The 20,736-nt window shown below is 41.2% G+C and overlaps 1 protein-coding gene and 1 pseudogene across 1 annotated transcript in view; one reads left to right on the top strand and one right to left on the bottom strand.

The window, feature by feature from the left end:
* The window catches only part of dcst2 (DC-STAMP domain containing 2), a 34,391-nt gene extending 21,307 nt beyond the window's left edge, over positions 1-13,084 (bottom strand). Inside the window, exons 1-5 of the mRNA XM_030059071.1 lie at positions 12,722-13,084; positions 7,024-7,286; positions 6,278-6,448; positions 5,296-5,397; positions 4,543-4,737 (exon numbers count right to left, since the gene is read on the bottom strand). Coding sequence (XP_029914931.1) covers positions 4,543-4,737; positions 5,296-5,397; positions 6,278-6,448; positions 7,024-7,285 — 730 coding nt within the window. The 5' untranslated portion in view covers position 7,286; positions 12,722-13,084. The remainder of the gene's footprint in view (positions 1-4,542; positions 4,738-5,295; positions 5,398-6,277; positions 6,449-7,023; positions 7,287-12,721) is intronic.
* Positions 12,985-19,980, top strand: LOC115363020 (pentraxin fusion protein-like; annotated as a pseudogene).
* Positions 19,981-20,736: the final 756 nt, after the last annotated feature.

Genomic DNA, 20,736 nt, shown 5'->3' with positions numbered 1-20,736 from the left:
GTCACTGAGTTCAGTTTCCGGAAGTCAACACAGAACCTGGGGTCCACACCTGTCTTTTTGGGAATCAGGACAACTGGAGCTGCCCAAGCGGAAGATGATGGCTCAATGATGTCATCACACAACATTTTGTCGATCAGCCTCTTCATTGCCTCAAGTTTTACTGGGGACACACGGTAGGGTTTTTGTCTGATCGGTACCTCTTGTGTCACAAAAATCTTGTGCTGAAGGAGGCTAGTATGACCCAACTTTGTGGTGCAGACATCCATATTGTGCTGAAGTTGTACCAACAACTGTGATTTCCCTTCCTGATCCAGGTGAACATCCTGTATTGCTTGTCCGAACAGTTCAGAGAGAGTGTCAGTGTCAGTTGACGGTGGAGAGAGGCCAGAGGGAGCCACAGCAGAGAAGAATGCACAGTATTGGGTTAGTTCTTGTTCATTTGAGCTGTCAGTCAAGAAATGAAATTGTTCCTGTTCATTTGCTTTGAACCAATAGGTGTTATTGGCAATATCCAATTTCATGCCGCTCTGAAAGAGGAAATCCAGTCCAAGCACACAGGGAAAGGCCAAGGTGTTTGAGTGAAGCACAGCAGTAGATTGAGTCCAGGTTTTGCCATGAAGTGAGTAATTCACCATACACTCGCCTAATGGTTGTTTAGGTTCTCCATCTGCCAAGTATATGGGGCCCTTAGTCCAGGGGTTCATATTGTATCTCCAAGTGTCCTTAATTGCTGTCCATAGATCCTGATTCAGCAGAGTGAAGGATGAGCCAGTGTCCACAATGGCCCTTCCTGTCCAGGGTCCCATTGCCAATGGTACCACCAACTGGAGTGGTGAACGGTTTGAAGACAGTTGGAGTGGAGGTGAAGCAGCAGAAGCAGGTGAAGCAGCAGAAGCAGAGTTATGGTGACTTAAAGTCAGAGGATTGTCAGACTTTATGGTGTGCAGACTTGATTGCGTCATGGTGTTAACAGTAGGATGTGTCCGAGGTCCAGAGAAATGGTGATTCCCCTTTCCTTTCTTTCCATTATCAGCATATTGGCACGAAGATGGAGCATGGGCTCCCTTGCAACGCCAGCAGAACAAACCCGGAGATTTGGAGGGAGCCGTGGGGGTTGGTTGAGGGGGAATTGTTACATCACCAGGTGGGGTTGGCTTGGAGGAATTATCCTGACGGGTTTGTGGTCGGTTCAGAGATTGCAGTCTTTGCTCATAGATGCGTTGGTTATCCCTGTCTTTCTCCAGCTGTTGGCCCAGCCGGACCAACCCATCCACAGTGTGTACCCCACTGCTCCGGAGCTGGCTGGCTAATTTTGGATTGCTGTTCTTGAGAATGAGTTTAATGACTTCCTCCTCTCTGATGTCAGCCTTCCAACGCCGACACAAAGACCTGTACATGTAAGCAAAATCCCTGAAGTTTTCCCCTTCACCTTGAACTCGAGTGCGAACCCTCTCGGCTAATTCATCTTCATAATCCTCTGAGAGGAATGCTGCAGTAAATTTTGTTGCAAAATCTGCCCAATTGGTGGTCTCCCGACGCACAACATCCCACCAGTCTCTGGCTGTTCCGTGCAACACATTTCTGAGAGTAGCAATGAGCTCCTCATCTGAAAGCGGGTTAAGTGCAAGAAAATCTTGGCATTTTTCCAAATACAGTAATGGATCTGAGGTATCCTCACGTTGTCCAAATGTGGGGAATTGGAGATTAATGGGTGTCTTTCCAGTACCTCTCCCCCTCATGTCTCCTTGCATGCTGACAGTTGGTACCTCGATGTTAGGGTGTAATATGGACTGAAGGTTGGGATGCGGTAGCTGTCCAGCCGCCACAGGAGAGCTTGTACGTGGAGTGGTTTGAGCAGCAGTGTCGACTAGCGAAGCAGTGTGTGAAGGTAAGGATTGATGTTTTATTGCCATGACTTCTGTGTTCATAGTGTCCAGATTATGTAGACATGTCGACAGCTTAACTTCAATATCTCCCACACTTTGCACCATAGGGGACAAAACAGAGCTAATATCCCGCACCACTTCAGCCTGTTGTTGTTTCAGCTTCCAATTCAGGGTGGCTGTGAACTGCGTTCTGAGGTAATCTAGTTGTTTAGTCATTTCCTCTTGCATTTTGCGTTGCGTTTGTTCACACAGCGTAGCCATGGTGTGAGTGAGTTTGCCTTCAATTGCTGTTATTTGTTCTGTATATTGTTTTTGTTCCTCTTTCAGTTGCTGAAAGCTGCTGCCAACCATTTTCTCCGCATTAAATTGTGAGACACGCAACCCTTCTACTGCCTGCGACAAATCCCTCAAGGTTGAGTCCTCCGTGGGTGGGCGCAGAGGGGGGGTTAGTGTCTGACTGGGTCCTGGTTCCATATTCTCAAAGAAATCCAAATCCAGGAGAGAGTAATTTTGAGCTTGTTCACTTTTTTCCGGTGATAGATCCTCCAGTGGATGCATTTGGGTTGACTGAGCCACAGTATTGGGAATGTCCAGCAGGGGGCCAGAAGGAGAAGAATCCATATTGCATGTGAATTATTTCCAGTGTTTCCTTTCCTTGAGTGTGTTTGAGTTATTTCCAGGGTTTCCTTGTGTTTGATTGGGTTATTTTCCTTGTTCCTTGAGTTTGGTTTGAATAAACGTGTTATTTTTCTCCAGAGTACTTTTGAGAGATCTCCGTTTATTTGCAGGGTAATTGTTTGGAATTGCACACAATGTTTCAGCTTTTAGGTTTTTGTCCTTTTAGAATGTTTTTGCAGGTCCCATCTGGGGTGCCATTTTTTTATGTAACGGTACGACTGCGTTTTTGGGGTGCCAGTTAGGTCAGCGCCTAACAATACTTGATCAGGGTGTGAGTCAGTATTTTTTTCTTTGTTCAGGTCGTCCCCGTACATAAGGTCCAAAAAAAATGAGGAAAAGAAATAAAACCCCTTTTTTGAACCCCTAAAAGAACAGAACCCAAAGCCAAACAATCCAAACAACACAACAACACCACCAGGAATTTTCAATTCAAATCAAAATATATTGCGGCAAAACACAGGCAAATAATCATCCAATAAACCAGCACAGCAAAAGCAGCAGCACACACAAAAAAAACCAACAAAGAAATCAACCGCCAGTCCAATCCAGAAAAACAAAAATCCAGTCCACAATTTCCAATCCCCCCAACCAAAAATCCTCACACAGTCTCTTTCTGTAAATCAGTTCAACTCATTCCCAATTTCAAAAAAATAAATAAATTCAGCTCAGTTCAGTTCAGTTCAGTTCAGTTCAGTTCAGTTCAGTTCAGTTCAGTTCAGTTCAGTTCGTTACAAACAAAAAAAATGAAAGAGAAAAAGGCAACAGAAATAAACCCCCGGATTCACCGGAGTTACCTCCCAGCCCAGTCCAGTCCAGTCCAGTCAGTCCCGTCCGTGCGTAACGTCAGTCCCGTCCGTGTGTTTCTCCCTCTGTACATCCGCTGGTAATATGATTGTGTAGCGATCCGCCAGCTTCCAGGGATTCTGTTCCACCCGGGTCTTTTCTCACGACGGACACTCCGGAAACATACGCGGACTTTCGCGAGGAGAAAAAAAACTGGAGACGCAAGAAACGCTGCTCAGTATTTCGGCAGGACGGCCTCACCTCTTCCTCCGTTATACTGTGAGCCGCGCCATTTTGAATTTCCCCCGGCTTTTAAAACGGGAAGGACGGCCGCCATTGGCTCATTAATGGAGGTGTGTTCATGACAGCGGGGCTCATGAATGAAGGTGGGGCTCATGAATGGAGGTGGGTGTGTGTGTGTGTGTGTGCCTTCCGTTAATGACAGCGGGGAGTGTGAATCATTCTCGGTAGTGATAGTTATTATGATAACCTATCGCTACAATACTAAACGACATACTTTGTAAGGGCAGCTGCAGTACATACTAAAAGTAAAAAGTATAAGTATGTCATTTGGAACGCAGGGCTGGGCTCCGCTCCGCCTGCGGCAGTAGACCTCCATGTCAATTGTGTAAACTTTCATTACGCCTTCGCGCTGCCAGGTCTGCGAAACTAGAGCCCTTAGAGTAAAATAGTGGAGAAAAAACTCAATAGTCCACAGTCCATAAAATATCAGTATCAGCACTTTCAATCCAAAACATCAGTCACTACTGACCTTCAAAAAAGCAGATTAACCTCCCACCCCCACCCCACCAGAAAAAAAACAAAGTTTATTGACTGTACTTCTGGTTTATATCAGGACAAATTGAAGCACTACCATGGAAGTCTGACTTTCCCATCAGCACATAAACACAGCATATTAGTCATCACTGTTCTCTATGCATGCATTCATCACCACAATCTGCTCAAGTGATGTTTGGACTGAGAGCAAAGTCAAACAGATTAAATCCATCTGATTCAGATGGACAGCTGGAAACAAAACCTCCTTTTTTGTCTTTTAAATTAGACTTTTGGGGGGAGGTTCTGTTTTTCCCACATCTAATTATCAAATACTTTGAATACATGCATCTAAAATTAATATTATAGGCCTAATTATGTAAGAAAATAATACTATAAAGTGCTACTACAGAGAACTCACCGCGGGCGATACTGCACAGTGGCAGGAGGCCGTTTATGATTTCACATAGGAAGTTGAACTGTCCCAGCAGCTCGGTGCAGTCAGTGCGTGCCTCGGTGAAAACCGCCTGGCACTTCCTATACGGCGAACCCAGCTTGGCGTTGCACACGTCTCCGATGTCAACCAGGAAATGCAGGACGTTTCTCAGAGTGCGAGCTGCAGGGGTCATGGGTAAAAGATCATAATTGTCATGACTTTATTTGTATCGCACATCTCTGTTTGAAATCTGCTTTATAATCTAATCTAATAAAATCAAGTCCAACCTGATTCAATCTATTCTAATCTAATATGATATCTTATCCAATCTAATCTGATCAAATCAAATCTAGTCTAACCTGATCTTATCTAATTTAAGAAAATGTAATATAATGTCATGTAATGTAATCTAGTCTAAAGTGATCTAATCTCAGGTAGGCTAGTCTAACCTGGTTGAACTGAATCAAATTGAATCAGTCTAATCTAGTGTATCAGCACAAAAACAGGAAAAAGCCAGTAGGATCAATAGTGAACATGACACACCTGATTTAAGTATAACATAACAGAAAGACATATTCTTTCTCTCATTAATATTGTATGTACTTTGTTGTGCCTGATTATATTTTGCTGGTGTGGCTCAAAAACAGGATTACAGCAACACAAAGCAGGTGAAACCTTGACTCTAATAAACCCTGTCACAGTCGTGATAATCCAGCAAATTTCATAACTGTAACTCACCAACATGGCGGACATTGTCACTAAGAGCATTGATGAAGTTGTGCACTCTGCCTGCCACAGCGTGAGCGTTACTGGTGATCTCTCTGATTCGGTCCAACACAGCTAAGAGGAGACACAAGGTTATTGCAAGGTCACTGGTTTGAATCTCACCTCCTATAGTAACCACTGACAACATGCTGTGTTATTACAAGAGTAGCAGTAGTAGTAGCAGTCATAGTTGTAGACTCTGATTACAACTGACTCGTAGTAGCGGCAGCATTGTGTCTTATTCTTGAGTTATTTTTTATTATTATTATTGCTGTGTCTTTATTATTTTAAATCGTTTCATATTGTTTTTATATCTTATTCAGTATCTTATTCTTGAGTTTTTTGTTTTCTTGTATTGCTGTTTTTTTATTGTTTTAAATCTTTTTATTCACTCTCTTGTATGATCAGTCTTATTTCTTTTGTTTTTTAATTAACCATATTTTATGAGTGTGCATCGGTCTCCTTGTCCTTTCACCTCTTATTTTATTCTTATTTGTCAATCAAGATGTAAAGCACCTTGAATATCATGCATTTGTTTGAAAGGGGCTATATAAATAAAATTTGATTGATTGATTGATTGATTGATTAGCTATATGCACTCACTGGGAGCAACCTGATGCAGCTGTATCTGACTTACAAGTGTCAGAGTTGACTCAGAGTCGACCTTTCAATACAAAAAAAAAAAAAAAAAAAAAATCAACTCCACTTTCTGAGATGGCCGTGGAGGTCTATGACATATGATTTGACTTGTCAACTTTCAGGGGGCAGCCTTAAGATGTGATAAATAAGATTGTATCCCAGTTTTGTGTATTGCTGTATAAAACTTATACGTGGAGAAAAGAGAAAGGAGTACTTTATGAATTACAGAATCAAAAGCCTCACACAAGTCAAGGAAGACTGCTCCAACCAACCCTCCTTTGTCAAGACTGGCTTTGATAACGTCTAAAGGTCTTACGGAAAAGCGGCGTGGCTGCTCTCTGCATCAGTTCTTGGGTTTGATTGGCGGCTAACTCCGCCGCACACAGCAGGCTGGTGGCGACTCGCTCACTGTTGTCCAGAGTGTTGGAGAGCGGGCCAGCCAGCAGCACCGACACACTCAGGAACAACAGGAAGTTCCTGCCACTCACTGAGAGAGGGGAGGGACAGCAGCTGGTCAGGGTCACAGCAAAGGTCAAGTCAAGGTTAAATCAAGGGCACAGAGATAAAAGCGCTGTGCAGTCAGGAATAACCTTTGGAAAAGATGTGTTTGTGTGTTTTTGCAAATTTATGTTTATGCAAGTGTGTGTCTTTGCATACGTATGTGTGAGTGTGAACTCACATACATACGAATTGATTATTTCTGATTATTGACATCTGTCTGACTATTTTCAGACACTTTGTACATTTGTTTTCTATTTCTTTGGGGCCAAGTGGGTGGAGTTTACTAAACAAAACAATAAAATGAGAAGAAGAAAGTTTAGAGAAAATGCAGTCAGTCTTTTGTGATACCACTGTGCCCTGTCTGATGTGGTAAACCCTGCCCATTTGGAACAGCAGGCAGGGTAAAACAAACTGTCTGCAAATAACCAGTTATGATCTGAAACACACTCCTTTGCCATTTGTATTATTTGTTGATGAACTTTTTCAGTTTTTTGGTTTGTTATTCGCACCAAAATACACCCCTGATCTCCCTGACCTCACGTCACGTTGAGCGCGGCTCACCTGAGCACAGCAAGGGCAGCATGAGCATGATGTTAGCACGTACATTGGCTGAAAGGCCTGTGCCGAAGGCAGCCAGCAAAGCCACGCCCAACGTGCTGTAGGCACAGAACCACAGTGGCTGTTGCTGCACGAAGAGCACTGTGACACCGTACAGTGAGGCCAGCAGCAGGCCCAGCAGGAAGGCAGCAAGGCTCCGCCCTGCCGCCTGCAGGTGACCCCTGATCTTCTTGTGTCTGCCGTGCCGCCACTGCCGTCCTGCCATGCTGCAAAGAAAAACAAACATTATACCTCCAGTTTGGAAAAAAAGACCGCTGTTGATTTTCCTGATTTCCTGATTTTAGTAGTAGTTATCTCCTTAATGTTTATTGAATAATTAATTTATTTAAGTTTCAGGTAGAAATCCTCTGCATCATGTACACATAAGCTCAACCATATGTAGCAAATGGGTCAAAAGAACAAGTAGCAGCTGAAATGCAATTTCAACTACAGAAAAAATGTTGAAATCTTGTTGTGTTTAGGGGTGTCAGGTATCAGTAAAGAGTGGAGAAGGGTTCAAATTTCTCAGATTTCCATCTGAAGAGAGCATCTTGTTTCTTAATCTAATGACCTTAAACTAGCAGTTTGCCGCTGAAGTGTAGATTATGGTTTATCATAAGCAAAAGAGAGACATCATTACCCACATTAGAAACATCAGATTTTTCAGTGCATTGTGTTTAATTAATTGCGTTCGGATTGGCAACGGTGGCGCATAGATGTAGCAGCTGGTGGCTCCCTCCATTTTAACATAAAAATGTGTCGGATGGAAAATGTTCACCTGACATTGAATTTTTACTGCTCAGATGTCGGCCATATTACCTGCCTAGAGAATTCACTGGTGTGTTTGTTGCTGCTGTTGACATTCCGGATGCAAATTCAAAAAATGCACTCCTGGAATTGTATGAGGTCATCAGCAGTCACATGACAAAACAGCCGGATGCTGTTATTATTGTTGCTGGGGATTTTAATCAAACAGACCTCAGAACTGTTCTGCCAAGATTCCACCAGCACGTCCACATCTCCACCAGAGGAAACAACACACTGGACCATGTCTACACCAATGTTCCTGGCAGCTACAGAGCCCTCTCTCGTCCTCATTTTGGCCAGTCAGACCACATCTCCCTGCTTCTCCTGCCTACCTACATCCAGCTGACAAAAAGGGTCAAACCAACTGTAAAAACAGTTAAAGTGTGGACAGATGAAGCTACAGCAGCTCTACAGGACTGTTTTGGATGCACAGACTGGCAGATGTTCAAAGATGCTGCTACCCAGGAGAACCATATTGACCTTGAAGAATACACATCATCAGTGACATCATACATCAGCAAATGTGCTGATGATGTGGTAAAAAGAAGGACAGTTAAATCATTCCCTAATGAGAAAGCCTGGATGAATGGAGAGGTGAGAGCTCTATGTAGAGCCAAAAAAGCTGCCTTTAAGTCAGGTGACAAAGAAGCCTACAACACTGCCAGAGCAAAACTGAAAGCTGGCATCAAGGACGCAAAGCGAAGGCATCAGCAGAGACTGGAGAGAGACCTCAACACCAACAACAGCAAAGACTTGTGGCAGGCGGTCAAAAGTGTGACAGGCTACAAAAGCAGGAGCGCTCCCATCATGTGTGAGGCCACGTTACCAGACGAGCTAAACACATTTTATGCTCGCTTTGATCTCCTCAACAGGGAGTCAGCTGCCACCATCATCCCTGTGCCTAAAAAGTCTGCAGTGTCTGATCTAAATGACTACCGCCCTGTGGCACTCACCCCCATCCTGATGAAGTGCTTTGAGAAACTGGTTCTCCAGCACATAAAGAACAACATCCCTGCCAGTCTGGACCCTCAGCAGTTTGCATTCAGAACCAACAGATCCACAGAGGATGCCATCTCCACTGCTCTCCATTCAGTCTTCACTCACCTGGAGAAAAGCAACACCTACATGAGAATGCTGTTTGTTGACTTCAGCTCAGCTTTCAACACAATCTCCCCCATGAAGCTGATTGGAAAACTGAACACTCTGGGCATCAGTACCACTCACTGGAGCCCCCCAGGGCTGTGTGCTCAGCCCCCTCCTGTTCACGCTGTACACCCACGACTGCAACCCCCGACATGGAGAGAACTCTATTGTGAAGTTCGCGGATGACACCACCATCATCGGCCGGATTTCCAACAATGATGAGTTTTCATATCGGGAGGAAATCAACCATCTTGCAGAATGGTGCACAGAAAACAACCTACTGCTCAACGTCAACAAAACCAAAGAGCTGATAGTTGATTTCAGAAAAAAGGAGGCAAAGACACACAACCCTGTCTGAGGTGGAGCAAGTGAGCAGTTACAAGTTCCTGGGAATCAACATAACAGAGAACCTGTCATGGACTTCACATATCTCTGCCCTGGTTAAAAAAGCTCAGAAACGGCTGTATTTCTTAAGGAAATTTAAGAAAGCAAAATTCCCACGCCAAGTTCTTGTCAGCTTCTACAAAGGAGCGATTGAAAGCATCCTGACTGGAAACATCACAAACTGGCATGGGATGTGCACGGCCCAGGACAGGAAGACTCTGCAACGAGTGATTAAAACTGCCCAAAACATCATTGGCACCCATCTACCAAGCATCAGTGATATCAGGGAGGTGAGGTGCCTGTGCAGAGCCAAAAGGATCCTAAAAGACAACACCCACCCCAGCCACAGCCTGTTCACCCTGCTGCCGTCAGGCAAAAGATACAGAAGTATCCGCTACCACCAGACTACAGAGCAGCTTCTTCCCTCAGGCTGTGAGACTGCTAAATGCACCATCTGAACTCCTCCATGTTTAATAATTTTATTTTCTACACAATCAATTAATCAGTCAAGAGGGAACCACACTTTAATTTCATTATTCAACCTGTTGTATAATGACCAATAAACTTCCTTGTATCCTTGTATCCTTGTATCCTTAATTGTCTATTTTTGAATGTTACAGAATTATGACCACAGAAATGATTATATAAATCATACAAGCCTTTGCAATTCAACTGAACTGTCACTTTTCTACCCAGAAGTGACTGTTGCTGTTAGTGTGATGGATTTATATATGCATCATCAAACTGATGTACTGGATCTGCTGTTTATTTAGGTCTTTTGTTATTATTTACCAAGTTTCTCATTAATTGTGCTTGGACAGTGTTATTATCCAATTAAATATCAATTAATGAATTGCTATGTAAGGATTAAGGAGACACTCTGGGTCCTTGGCAAATAGAAATGCAAATAGTAAAGTAAAAATCAAGCAGAAAAAGGATTTATTTTAAATTATGGTTAATTTCCTTAACCATAATCAACAAACAAACAAACAAACAAACAATCAATAGGTGTTTTTTAGTCATTTTTTTCTTAATCTATTAATAACATTGATTTATTTGGCAATTTATACATTTCTTTAATATAATATATTTAATTGATTTATTCATTTGTACATCTGTTTGATGATACATTTCTGCCGAAATTCCATCACTACCTGTCTCATGGCAGTGAACAAATGGATGAGTGATAACTTCTTAAAGCTAAATGAAGACAAAACAGAGATCCTGTTATTTGGCCCCAGAACAAAAAGAGAGATGCTGTCCATTAACTTGGGGAAAATGGCTCCCAGGATCACATCTGTGCTTACAAGTCTTGGCATTGTATTGGATCCAGATCTTAGTTTCAAGTCCCACATTAATAAGGTGACGAAGACATCATTCTTCCACCTTAGAAACATCGCTAAAGTGCGACCATTTATAAATCAAAAAGATGCTGAAAAACTAATACCTGCTTTTATCTCAAGCAGACTTGAATACTGCAACGTACTTTTTACCGGCCTCCCAAAGAAAACCACTGACAGACTTCAGCTCATCCAAAACTCTGCTGCTCGCTTATTAACCAGAACCAGGAAGAGAGAGCATATTAGTCCGGTCTTAGCTGCCCTATGGTAATATCCCTACACTGGCTCCCTGTAACATTTAGAGTTGACTTTGTATACAAAGCACTTCATGGGCTAGGACCGAGCTACATTGCCAACTCCCTTATTGGCTATGCACCCCAAAGAGCACAGCGATCGTCTGCTGCTTAGCTGGCTTATTGGTTCCCTACAACAGTCGAAAGAAAATTGGGGATGCTGCCTTTATTACTTACGCCCCTAAGCTTTGGAACACAGTACCTGCCAGCTCACTAGACTAAAAACCTACCTTTTCACTCTAGCCTTTAACTAGCTCCTATTTTATTCCACACTGTGTTGTCTTTTATTGTTTTATTTGCATCTTTTGTTTCATTTCAAAGTTCTCGTCTTTTTTATTTAGCCTTTTCCTTTTTTAATTCCACCCTGTGCTGTATTTTATTCTTTTTAATGTTTTATTTAATGTTCTTTTTATTGTGAAGCACTTTGAGCTGCAATTCTTGTATGAAAAGTGCTATACAAATAAAGTTTTATTATTGATATTATTATTATTTGCAAAATCCTTCATTAATACCTCCTTTTATTGTCATTTTATTTTATGAATATCACTTAATTAATTGGCCAATAACCACTGGGCCCTGTTGAAGTGAAATTATATCATCATTATATCACATTTAGTTAGTTTTTGGTAGGTTGTAGTATTGCTAATATTTCCCTCATATATGAGTGTTTACCTTCGCATTGTGGTGCTCCTCACACTCTCTGTTTGTATTCAAGCTGTGGAGGAAAATGTAGTTTTCTGTATTCACTTTGTCTTGCGTTGACCCTCACATGTCCATCCTTAAAGATTTGTTCTCTCTAAACCACAACTGAACTGATGAAGTTAAAGGCCAAAGCTTCATGACCTGACAGGTATTTTTTTTTTTAACAACAAATTATCATTTAATAACAAGTGTTTTTTTGAATGGTGCAGGACTGAAAGATCTGAGTTCTTGCTGGATTGGTTTACCTGCAAGTTCCAAAATGCCCACAAAGCTTCTCACAGCAGTAAGAGCACACTAAAACTGTCAAACTTATAAACTTGACACTGTTACCTCTGAATAATCCTCCATTTCTGATGAATGAATAATATGAATTAATGATATTCCTAATATGAATCATATTAGGAATTGTTTTTCTCCAAAACAGAGGGAGCATTTCATTTTTTTTTTTTTTTTTTTTTTTTTTTTTTTTAGATTTGCACTATGCAAAAGATCAGAGAATCTGGCTGACAATGAGAACCATGCTGGCACAGTAAAGTTCAATATGACCCACACTCAGGAAAAATATGTTCATCTCTTATTTAATTTTCAACATGACGTTCCTGAGGACGGGTCATATTAAACTTTACTGGAGTCTCCTTCCTATGGAGTGATCCAGCCCTGCATTGAATTAAAAGAAGTTGGGTCCATGGGTGAGAACATTAGTTCTAAAACCCTGTTGAAAACCCTTATTCTCATCATTATTTATCATGTTTTTGTTTGTTTGTTTGTTTGTTTTTTGTCAGTTGATTCTCTGTAAGATTACTTTTAAATTAAAAAAAAAAAAAACAGATACAAGACTGTTAAGTTCATGCTTAGTCATTGAATGTGACATGCTAATTACAAAAACGATTAACTAATTGTTCAGTTTAGGCAGAAAAAGAAAAAGAAAAACAAGCTTTAATTTAGATTTAGGATGACAATTCGGACTATGACTCTGTGACTGACATTCCTTACTTTTAATGTGTTGAGCTAGATGTACCTTCTCAGTGAACTCAGTGACCTTCTCCACGGCTGTCCTGGGCAGGTGTAATTTCATCACTCCTTTGAGGACCACAACTGTTTCCTTCTTTTGGATCCAAGATGCAAACTCAGAGACAGAACCAGTTTAACAGATTTTTTTCACCAAAGAATATGAATGGAGTGAAGGAATGCTGAGTGGGGAAAGCTGGGGAGGGCTGAGGCAGAGCAGCAGAGCAGACAGCTGAGCGATAGAGGCAATGAAGCAGTGCAACGGCGGAGAGGTGAACGTCGCTGATCCTGGAGAGTGGCGAGCTGAGCAGGTGAGCAGAGGAGTCCTGGAGCACACAGGTAAGTATCCAAACAAAGTTCACAACGAGGTAGCACGAGAAATGAGAGATCAGCCTGGCGTTTGTTACCACGGAGGTTACAGCAATGAACTGGCAGAGAGTGACTGTGAAGCTAAGGTTTAAATCTTGTGCTTGATGAGCAAATGGAAGACAAGTGTGTCACTTGCAGCAGCTGCGAGCTCCCCAGAACCACACAAAAGGAGAGAGAGAGACACACACACACACACACAAGGGAGGGGAAAACACAGCAGGTCAACTAACAAAAGTGGTGTGGATATGACAACAGCGTCCATATATTGGATAGGGAGGACATGGTTTGAAAGAGGAGTGAAGGAAGCTATCTATATTAAGATAGAGAAACCATCTCTCAACAGAGGAGGTCTCCAACACCATCTATATCCAACCTACAACACTGTCTTGTCATCCTTTCTTGTTCATCTTGGATAGGCAGGAAAGGTGGTTTAAAAGAGGAGTGAAGAAAGCTATTTATGTAAAGACAGAGAAACACCTCTCAAATGAGAGGTGTCCTGTCGTCCCTTCCTGGGAACTTCAACCATTCACTTTTGATCTCTCATGACCCTAAAAAATCACCATTCACTCCTGGAGTCAAATTATTATCATCATTCATTCGTGGAATCAGGTGACCCCACCAACACTAAAGACAGTCGTCACAACAGGGAGGAGCACTACATTCCAGTGGTGTCAATGACCTGGATAAAGTCCACACACAGGTTAAGCACCTGGGGCTCCCCACCAGTCTGTTGAAACTGAAGAGGAGAGCGTGGAAACAGGACTGACTCTTTACAAAAGGAAATTGCTTAGTGCAGCTTTGAGTTTGACCATTTTCAGGCAAACAAACAAAAATCATGTACATTCAAAAATGTAAATCTAGGTGTTATCATTTTTCTTAAGCATTTTTTTTTTTATCAGTATCATGATGCATGAGTTCTGAGTTTGCACATTGTTTTGAGAGCAATACTGCAAATCAATAGTGAGTTCAGAGGTTATATTTGCCTTCACTTGCCTTCAGCAGCCACTGTGTCTACAAGACTTAATGTTGTAACCCCCATAACATCGAGGACAAGTACACAAAAATGGCAGAATCAAATGGTGCAGAAAGGTTTGATTGCCAAAAAAAATCTGCAGAGTTTGCTGTTTTGGAACAGGGAGGAGTTTGCAGAATCAACCTATATAAGATCTTGTTCAACTCTGGGTCTGCAGAAGGAACCCAGACGTATGTATACAGCTTTATTCTTTTTTTAATCTGTTTTTCTTTGTAATGACATTACAATCCATTTTATATAGAATAACTAATGTAACACACAAGGGCATGCTATGTCAGGGTATGGTACATTTGTAAACGTGCAAATCAGTGTAATGACTTGTCTAGATGAATTGTCCCTCTTTTTTACAGGTTTAGTTGGACATCATGAAATCGTTGACTGCACTATTTTTCATCCTCTTCCCCTGTACGGCCTTTGCTGGTAATCATATATTTATTCTGTGCTTTGTGTGAATGACTGCCTGTAAAAACTACGGTACACTGCCACTGTATAGGGACACACAATGTCCAGCCTCAATGTAAAGTACAAACAATTTCACCAACTTGATACATTAAATATGTATATATATATATATATATATATATGTGTGTGTGTGTGTGTGTGTATGTTCTCTGTACATTCTCAGAATGTACGTGCATGTATATGTATGAATGTATGATGCTAAAAGCTGTGGAGAATCTGCAACGTGTTAAACATTAATAAGGGAGCCACAGGCGATAACTGAAGGATGTTTAGGGTGGAGGATGTATCTAGTTGTGTAATGGTAGTTATGGATCATACACATGATGTTGCGTCTTATTTCTCCATAAATGTATCAGAGTTGACTGACTGAGCCCTGCCACTCCTGCCACAGCAGCTCAGCAGCAGGGCCAGCTTATGGCATTGACTATCATTCAATAGAAAAAAGGGAGATTCTGCAAAGTCTTTTAAACTTGCAAAGGGCAATGTTGTCAGTAGCGTTTTCTTCTTATTATTTTTTTATTGGATATAAATCCAGTAGTGGTTGGGATCTATTTGTTAATAAAGCCTTAGCATGTAGTGTAAAAAAAAAAAAAAAAAAGTGTGCAGAAGCTCCATTTTTTCCTCTACACACCTGTCACCATCTAGGTGTGCAGAAGCTTAGTCTTTTCAGCTTTGTTAGTCAAAACTAGAAAATACAAATGGATCATATACACTGCCTGGCCAAAAAAAAGTCACCACCAAAAAAAAAAAAAAAAAGGTCACACACTAATATTTCGTTGGACCGCCTTTAGCTTTGATTACGGCATGCATTAACTGTGGCATTGTTTTGAGAAGCTTCTGCAATGTCACAAGATTTATTTCCATCCAGTGTTGCATTCATTTTTCACCAAGATCTTGTATTGATGATGGGAGAGTCGGACCACTGAGCAAAGCCTTCTCCAGCACATCCCAAAGATTCTCAATGGGGTTAAGGTCTGGATTGGTGGCCAATCCATGTGTGAAAATGATGTCTCATGCTCCCTGAACCACTCTTTCACAATTTGAGCCCGATGAATCTCCAAGTTCTTGCCGGTACTACGACCTCCACATTCATGGATTCATATTGCTCTCCTCCAAGCTCTGTGTGTTTAGGAAGTAAAGAGTTACAGAACAACATGAAAGTCACATAGCTTGTTTGACCTGCTCTCCATGATGTTGGAGTAAAATATCATGAAATATTTCACTTGAGAGATGAGAGAGAGAGTCTTCCAAAAATTTACAGCATTCAATATCGGACAGTCAGATTTCAGATTTTTATTGTCCCTTGAGGGGAAATTCAGCTTGTAGTAGAGGACAAGACATATATACAACACAACATGCAAAAGGCCAGTCGCAACAATATAACAGTAAAGAACAACCATGAATAAGAATTCATTGAATGAATGAAATAAAAATGCATCTGTTTGTCAAGTAAAATAAAATATCCCTATTTAACAATAAAGTGCGAGCCCTAAAAAAGTGCTGGTGCAGTCGAGACAGTAAAGTGCTACAATAAAGTGCTACTGTGCAAGTTACCAATTCAAGTTAAGCACATTTATTGCACTAGGAACAAAGGAAAAATTAAATCTGTTGCTTTTAACACTGGGGAACCTGTATCTCTGCCCAGAAAGAAGAAGAACAAAGTCTTCCAAGAGAGGGTGGTCAATACTGGCTAAGATGGACTGTGCCTTCCGCAGAACTTGTCTATCATAGATAGCTGAAAGAGAAAGCTGCTGGTCACCGATAATCTTGCTGGCTACCTTAACAATATGCAACAGACGATTTTTGTTCTGGACTGTGAGGTTGCCATACCAGGAAATGATGCAGAAAGTTAAAATAGACTCGATAAAAGATTTATAGAATAAAACCATCAGTGTCCTGTCCATGTTAAAAGTATTCAGTCTGTGCAGAAAGTAAAGTCTCTGCAGACCCCTTTTGCAGATTACAGATGTGTTAAAATCATGATTCAAGTTCTAATCAATCACTGTTCCCAGATATTTGTAGCTCTCCACTTCCTCGACAAGTGAGCCCTTAATGACAGCTGGGGAGGAGAAGTGGGAGGCTTTTCTGAAGTCAATGGCCATTTCTTTAGTTTTGTTGGTCGTCACACCACACTATAAAATCATTCAAGGCTGGCCCATGATCGACCTCTCCATCCTGGAGCAAACTGATTAAAACTGTATCATCTGCAAACTTCAGAAGATGCCTGTCATTATAGCTGCTCCTACAGTCATTTGCATACAGGATATACAATAAAGGAGACAGGACACACCCCTGTGGTGAGCCTGTAGATGACTGCCGCTTCAGAGATAAAGCACCATTGGCCGTGACTGCCTGGGACCTGCATGTTAAAAAATCCAACACCCATTTCACCATTCCAACATCGAGGTTCAAAGTGGACAACAGTTTGTTGGCTAAAATATGTGGCTGAATTGTATTAAAAGCTGAGGCGAAATCTACAAATTAAGTAGAGTATATAGAGTTTTTATACCCTCAAGATGTTTGTACAAGCAATTAACAAGAGTAATAGTGGCATCCTCTCCCCCTCTGTTCTTCTGGTATATGTACTGTCTTATTTGTACTTTTTTGCATTTATTTCTGTACTATTTACATTACTTGGTGCTTGTTTGTTTGTACTGACATAAAATATTTACTGACCCTCTCACTTTGTTGGCCTTACTTAATTTCTTACTTGCTTCATTTCCATTACTTACTTTTTCACAAAATTTGATTTTATTTTACTTGAAGGCCAGGCCTGCTCATGACTCCTTGCAGACCTAGTGACTGTTTTTGCTTTTGTCTGTTGTTGTTAATAAATTCTCTTTCCTTCATCTTTCAGGGGGTTTGACGGAAAGGTCCTTGATATTCCCTGAAGAAACAGACAGCAGCTACGTTGAGATGGTCCCTCTGAAACCAATGAGGCTGAATGCTTTCACGCTGTGCATGCGTGTTGCCACAGAGCTGAGTGGCGAGCGTGAGATCATCCTCTTCGCATACCGGACTCAGGACTATGATGAGCTGAATGTGTGGCGGGAACTGGACGGCAGGTAGTTGGAGACAGCTTACTGTGCTGCTGTGAAGTTAACACAAGCAGAGTATGAGGCTATTGATTTGACTTCTTAGTAGACCAGCATTAGTTAAACCATAAATGGAACAGCCTGGTAGCTCACCTGGTAAAGTGCACAAGTCCTTACCACAGCTTTCCAATCTGGCCTGGACCCTTTGCTGCATGTCACCCCCTCTCTCTCCCTGCATTTCCTGTCTACTCTACTGTCACTATCGGTTAAAGCAGAAATGCCAAATAATAATCTTAAAAACAACAACAACAACAACAACAAAAAACTTATATAAACTAAGATCCATAAGGAGTGGGAAACACTGCTAAAACTTTGGCTCCATATTAATTCAGGTTTAAGCTGCAGTGAGACAACATTTTGTGCTGATATCTTTAAAGCTACATTAAGCAACACATTATGCAGTATGCATTATGCATTATTTAAAGTGAAATGACCCCCTGCAATGTGAGTCTTCTTTCTACCAGCCATCCTTACATCCTTTACAGCCATCCTGTTATTTCCTGGTTTGAGCTCTCTGAATTTGTGTATTCCTCATTTCTATCCCAAAAGCACATTCTTTCAAATTTCAGTTTTGTACAAGTGATCTGCTGTGAACCTGGAAGCAGCACTGACTGTTGGTTTATAAATGGAGTTTGATCTAGGTGCTAAAATGAAAGTAGAAATAAGTAGGGCTATAGTAATCAAATGTGAAAAATGTGGAAAAAAACAACAACAATCAAACAGTCAATTTTCATGCAAACAATACAAAGTTTCACACTGCTGTTATTTGCTGTGATAGATTAAGGGCTGATTCTTAACAGTATAGCTTCCACGGCTTATAGATAATTAAACTCCTATAGCCATCAGAAGGCAGCAGGACCGGTATGTTCTTCCATATTTTCAAAGCAATTGCTTTTTCATAGTATCATGTCAATGTTACCATCAATGAAAATATAATGCAATAAAAAAAACAAAGCAAAAAACAAACAAACAAACAAAAAAATACGAATAACATCTGCTGCAGCCTAGAGTGCTAGAGGGTTAGCTGCCTCGGTTGATAGGGATGAGGTTATTGGAGGACTGATAAGGGACCTGCTGAATGTGAAGTTGGATTTTTGAGTAATCAGGCTGAAAATACCCCAAAATGCAGTGCCCTATAGCATATGCACATGCTCTATGTGACTTCCAATCTACAACATATATTGTATATATTAAGCCTTTGAAACCCAGGAGCCTGTTTTTTTCCCCCAGTTTTCATGATAACTTTATTGTAATTTAATTTTAAACATACTGGATATTCACACTTTCAGGTAATCTTGTAACTTTTTACAATTTTCTTGAGTATTTTTCACGTTATTTTGTGCAGATTTGATCATCCCCTGATTTCTCATATCACTGTTTTTGAAACAAATCAAGTGCATTTGTTCAGGGTTCAAAGGATTAAATGCTTGTGAAAAGCATCTGAATTCAGCCTTCACAAGCATTTAAACAAAAAAGAAAAAGATGCAATAGAAATGGTGATGGGCTGCTGACTCCCAACAATGAAAGTGGACAACCCCCCCCCCCCCACCCCCCCCCCACCCCCCCCCCACCCAGCCTCCCCAGCCTGACAAGCTGACATCATCATATATACTTTATAGGCCCAGCTCATTTTTGCTAGTGCGTTTGTGTTCCCAGTTTCTGAAAATAGGAGCAAAAATACTTGCCAGTATATAAATCCCAAACCAAACAGGCGATGCATGTATGGACAAAACTGAGCAGGTTAGTAAAGGGTAAGGGTTAAGGTTAGGCAAGAGATGGTTGTGAATGAATGTAACTCAGTATAGTGTTCCAGCTATTATGGTGACCGCTCTGTGTGTGTGTGTGTGTGTGTGTGTGTGTGTGTGTGTTAAATCTTTAGACTGTCCTTCTACCTGAGTGGAGATGGGGTTTTCTTCAAAGTTCCTCAACTTGGGGCTCTTGAAACACATCTGTGTTTCATCTGGGATTCCAGTTCCGGTACAGCTGCCCTCTACATGGATGGGAAGAAAAGCCTCAGGAAGATCTACAGGAAGAACCACACAGTGCGCGCAGGAGGCAAGGTTCTCCTCGGACAAGATCCGGACAGATACCTGGGTGATTTTGACGCCAAACAAAGTTTTGTTGGGGAGATCAGAGATGTTAATATGTGGGACTCTGTCCTCCCACCCAGTATGATTGAAGACATGTATTTAGGGAGGCGGGCACCAAGAGGCAACATTTTTGACTGGGAAACAGCAGAGCTCAAGATTAATGGGCAGGTTGAGGTTGTCACTCATGAGCTGTAGCTTCAAACAAATGCTGGAATAATGCCATGCAGGGCAATACAGAGGATGCTGTCTGATCACTGAAAGATTTCTAATACTACTGCAAATCCTTGATAGCCAGTCAGGGTTTAGTTTTTAAATGTGAAATATATTATTTTTACAACTTTCAGAACCCAATGATAATCATTGTGCAACTCTGTATACCAGTGTTACTGTCATTACAAATCACAGGTACTCAGAAGAATTAAATTTCAGTGTGTAACCACGTTACATGTATAATCTAATAAAACACTATTATGGTGGGATAGTGTTTCCTTAAGGGCAAAACAGTCCAATTATGTCTACTTTTGCTATCCAAATACATCATATACAAAAGTTCTTTGTAGCTTAAACAAATTAACTATTAACTATTAACTATTTCATATGCCAGCGGTGTGTCCAGACTGTTCTGACTGCGCTGGCCTAAGGGGGCAGAGATTTGACTGAGGGTTGGACCAAGCAAACCCTCACAACTCCACGGCCCACCCTTCACACTGACTCAGTTCACTGAGTTTGGTTGAATAGCCTAAAATTCTGGATAACCTCAGTGCACCCACATCATTTAATAATTTACTGCTGCTCTTTGCCTCAAAATATTTGAAAATGACTAATTCATAGAATTAGAAATTGTATTATGTGTCATTTCAGTGACACACATACAACATTCACACACAAACAATGAATGAGGTATTCAAAGCATTACAACCTTAGCATACACAAAATGATCAACTAGTACAA

The sequence above is a fragment of the Myripristis murdjan genome, chromosome 8 (genome assembly GCF_902150065.1).
Source record: "Myripristis murdjan chromosome 8, fMyrMur1.1, whole genome shotgun sequence".
Lineage (NCBI taxonomy): Eukaryota > Metazoa > Chordata > Actinopteri > Holocentriformes > Holocentridae > Myripristis > Myripristis murdjan.
Note: the sequence above shows the minus strand (reverse complement) of the source record. Positions and strands in the feature narration are given on the sequence as shown.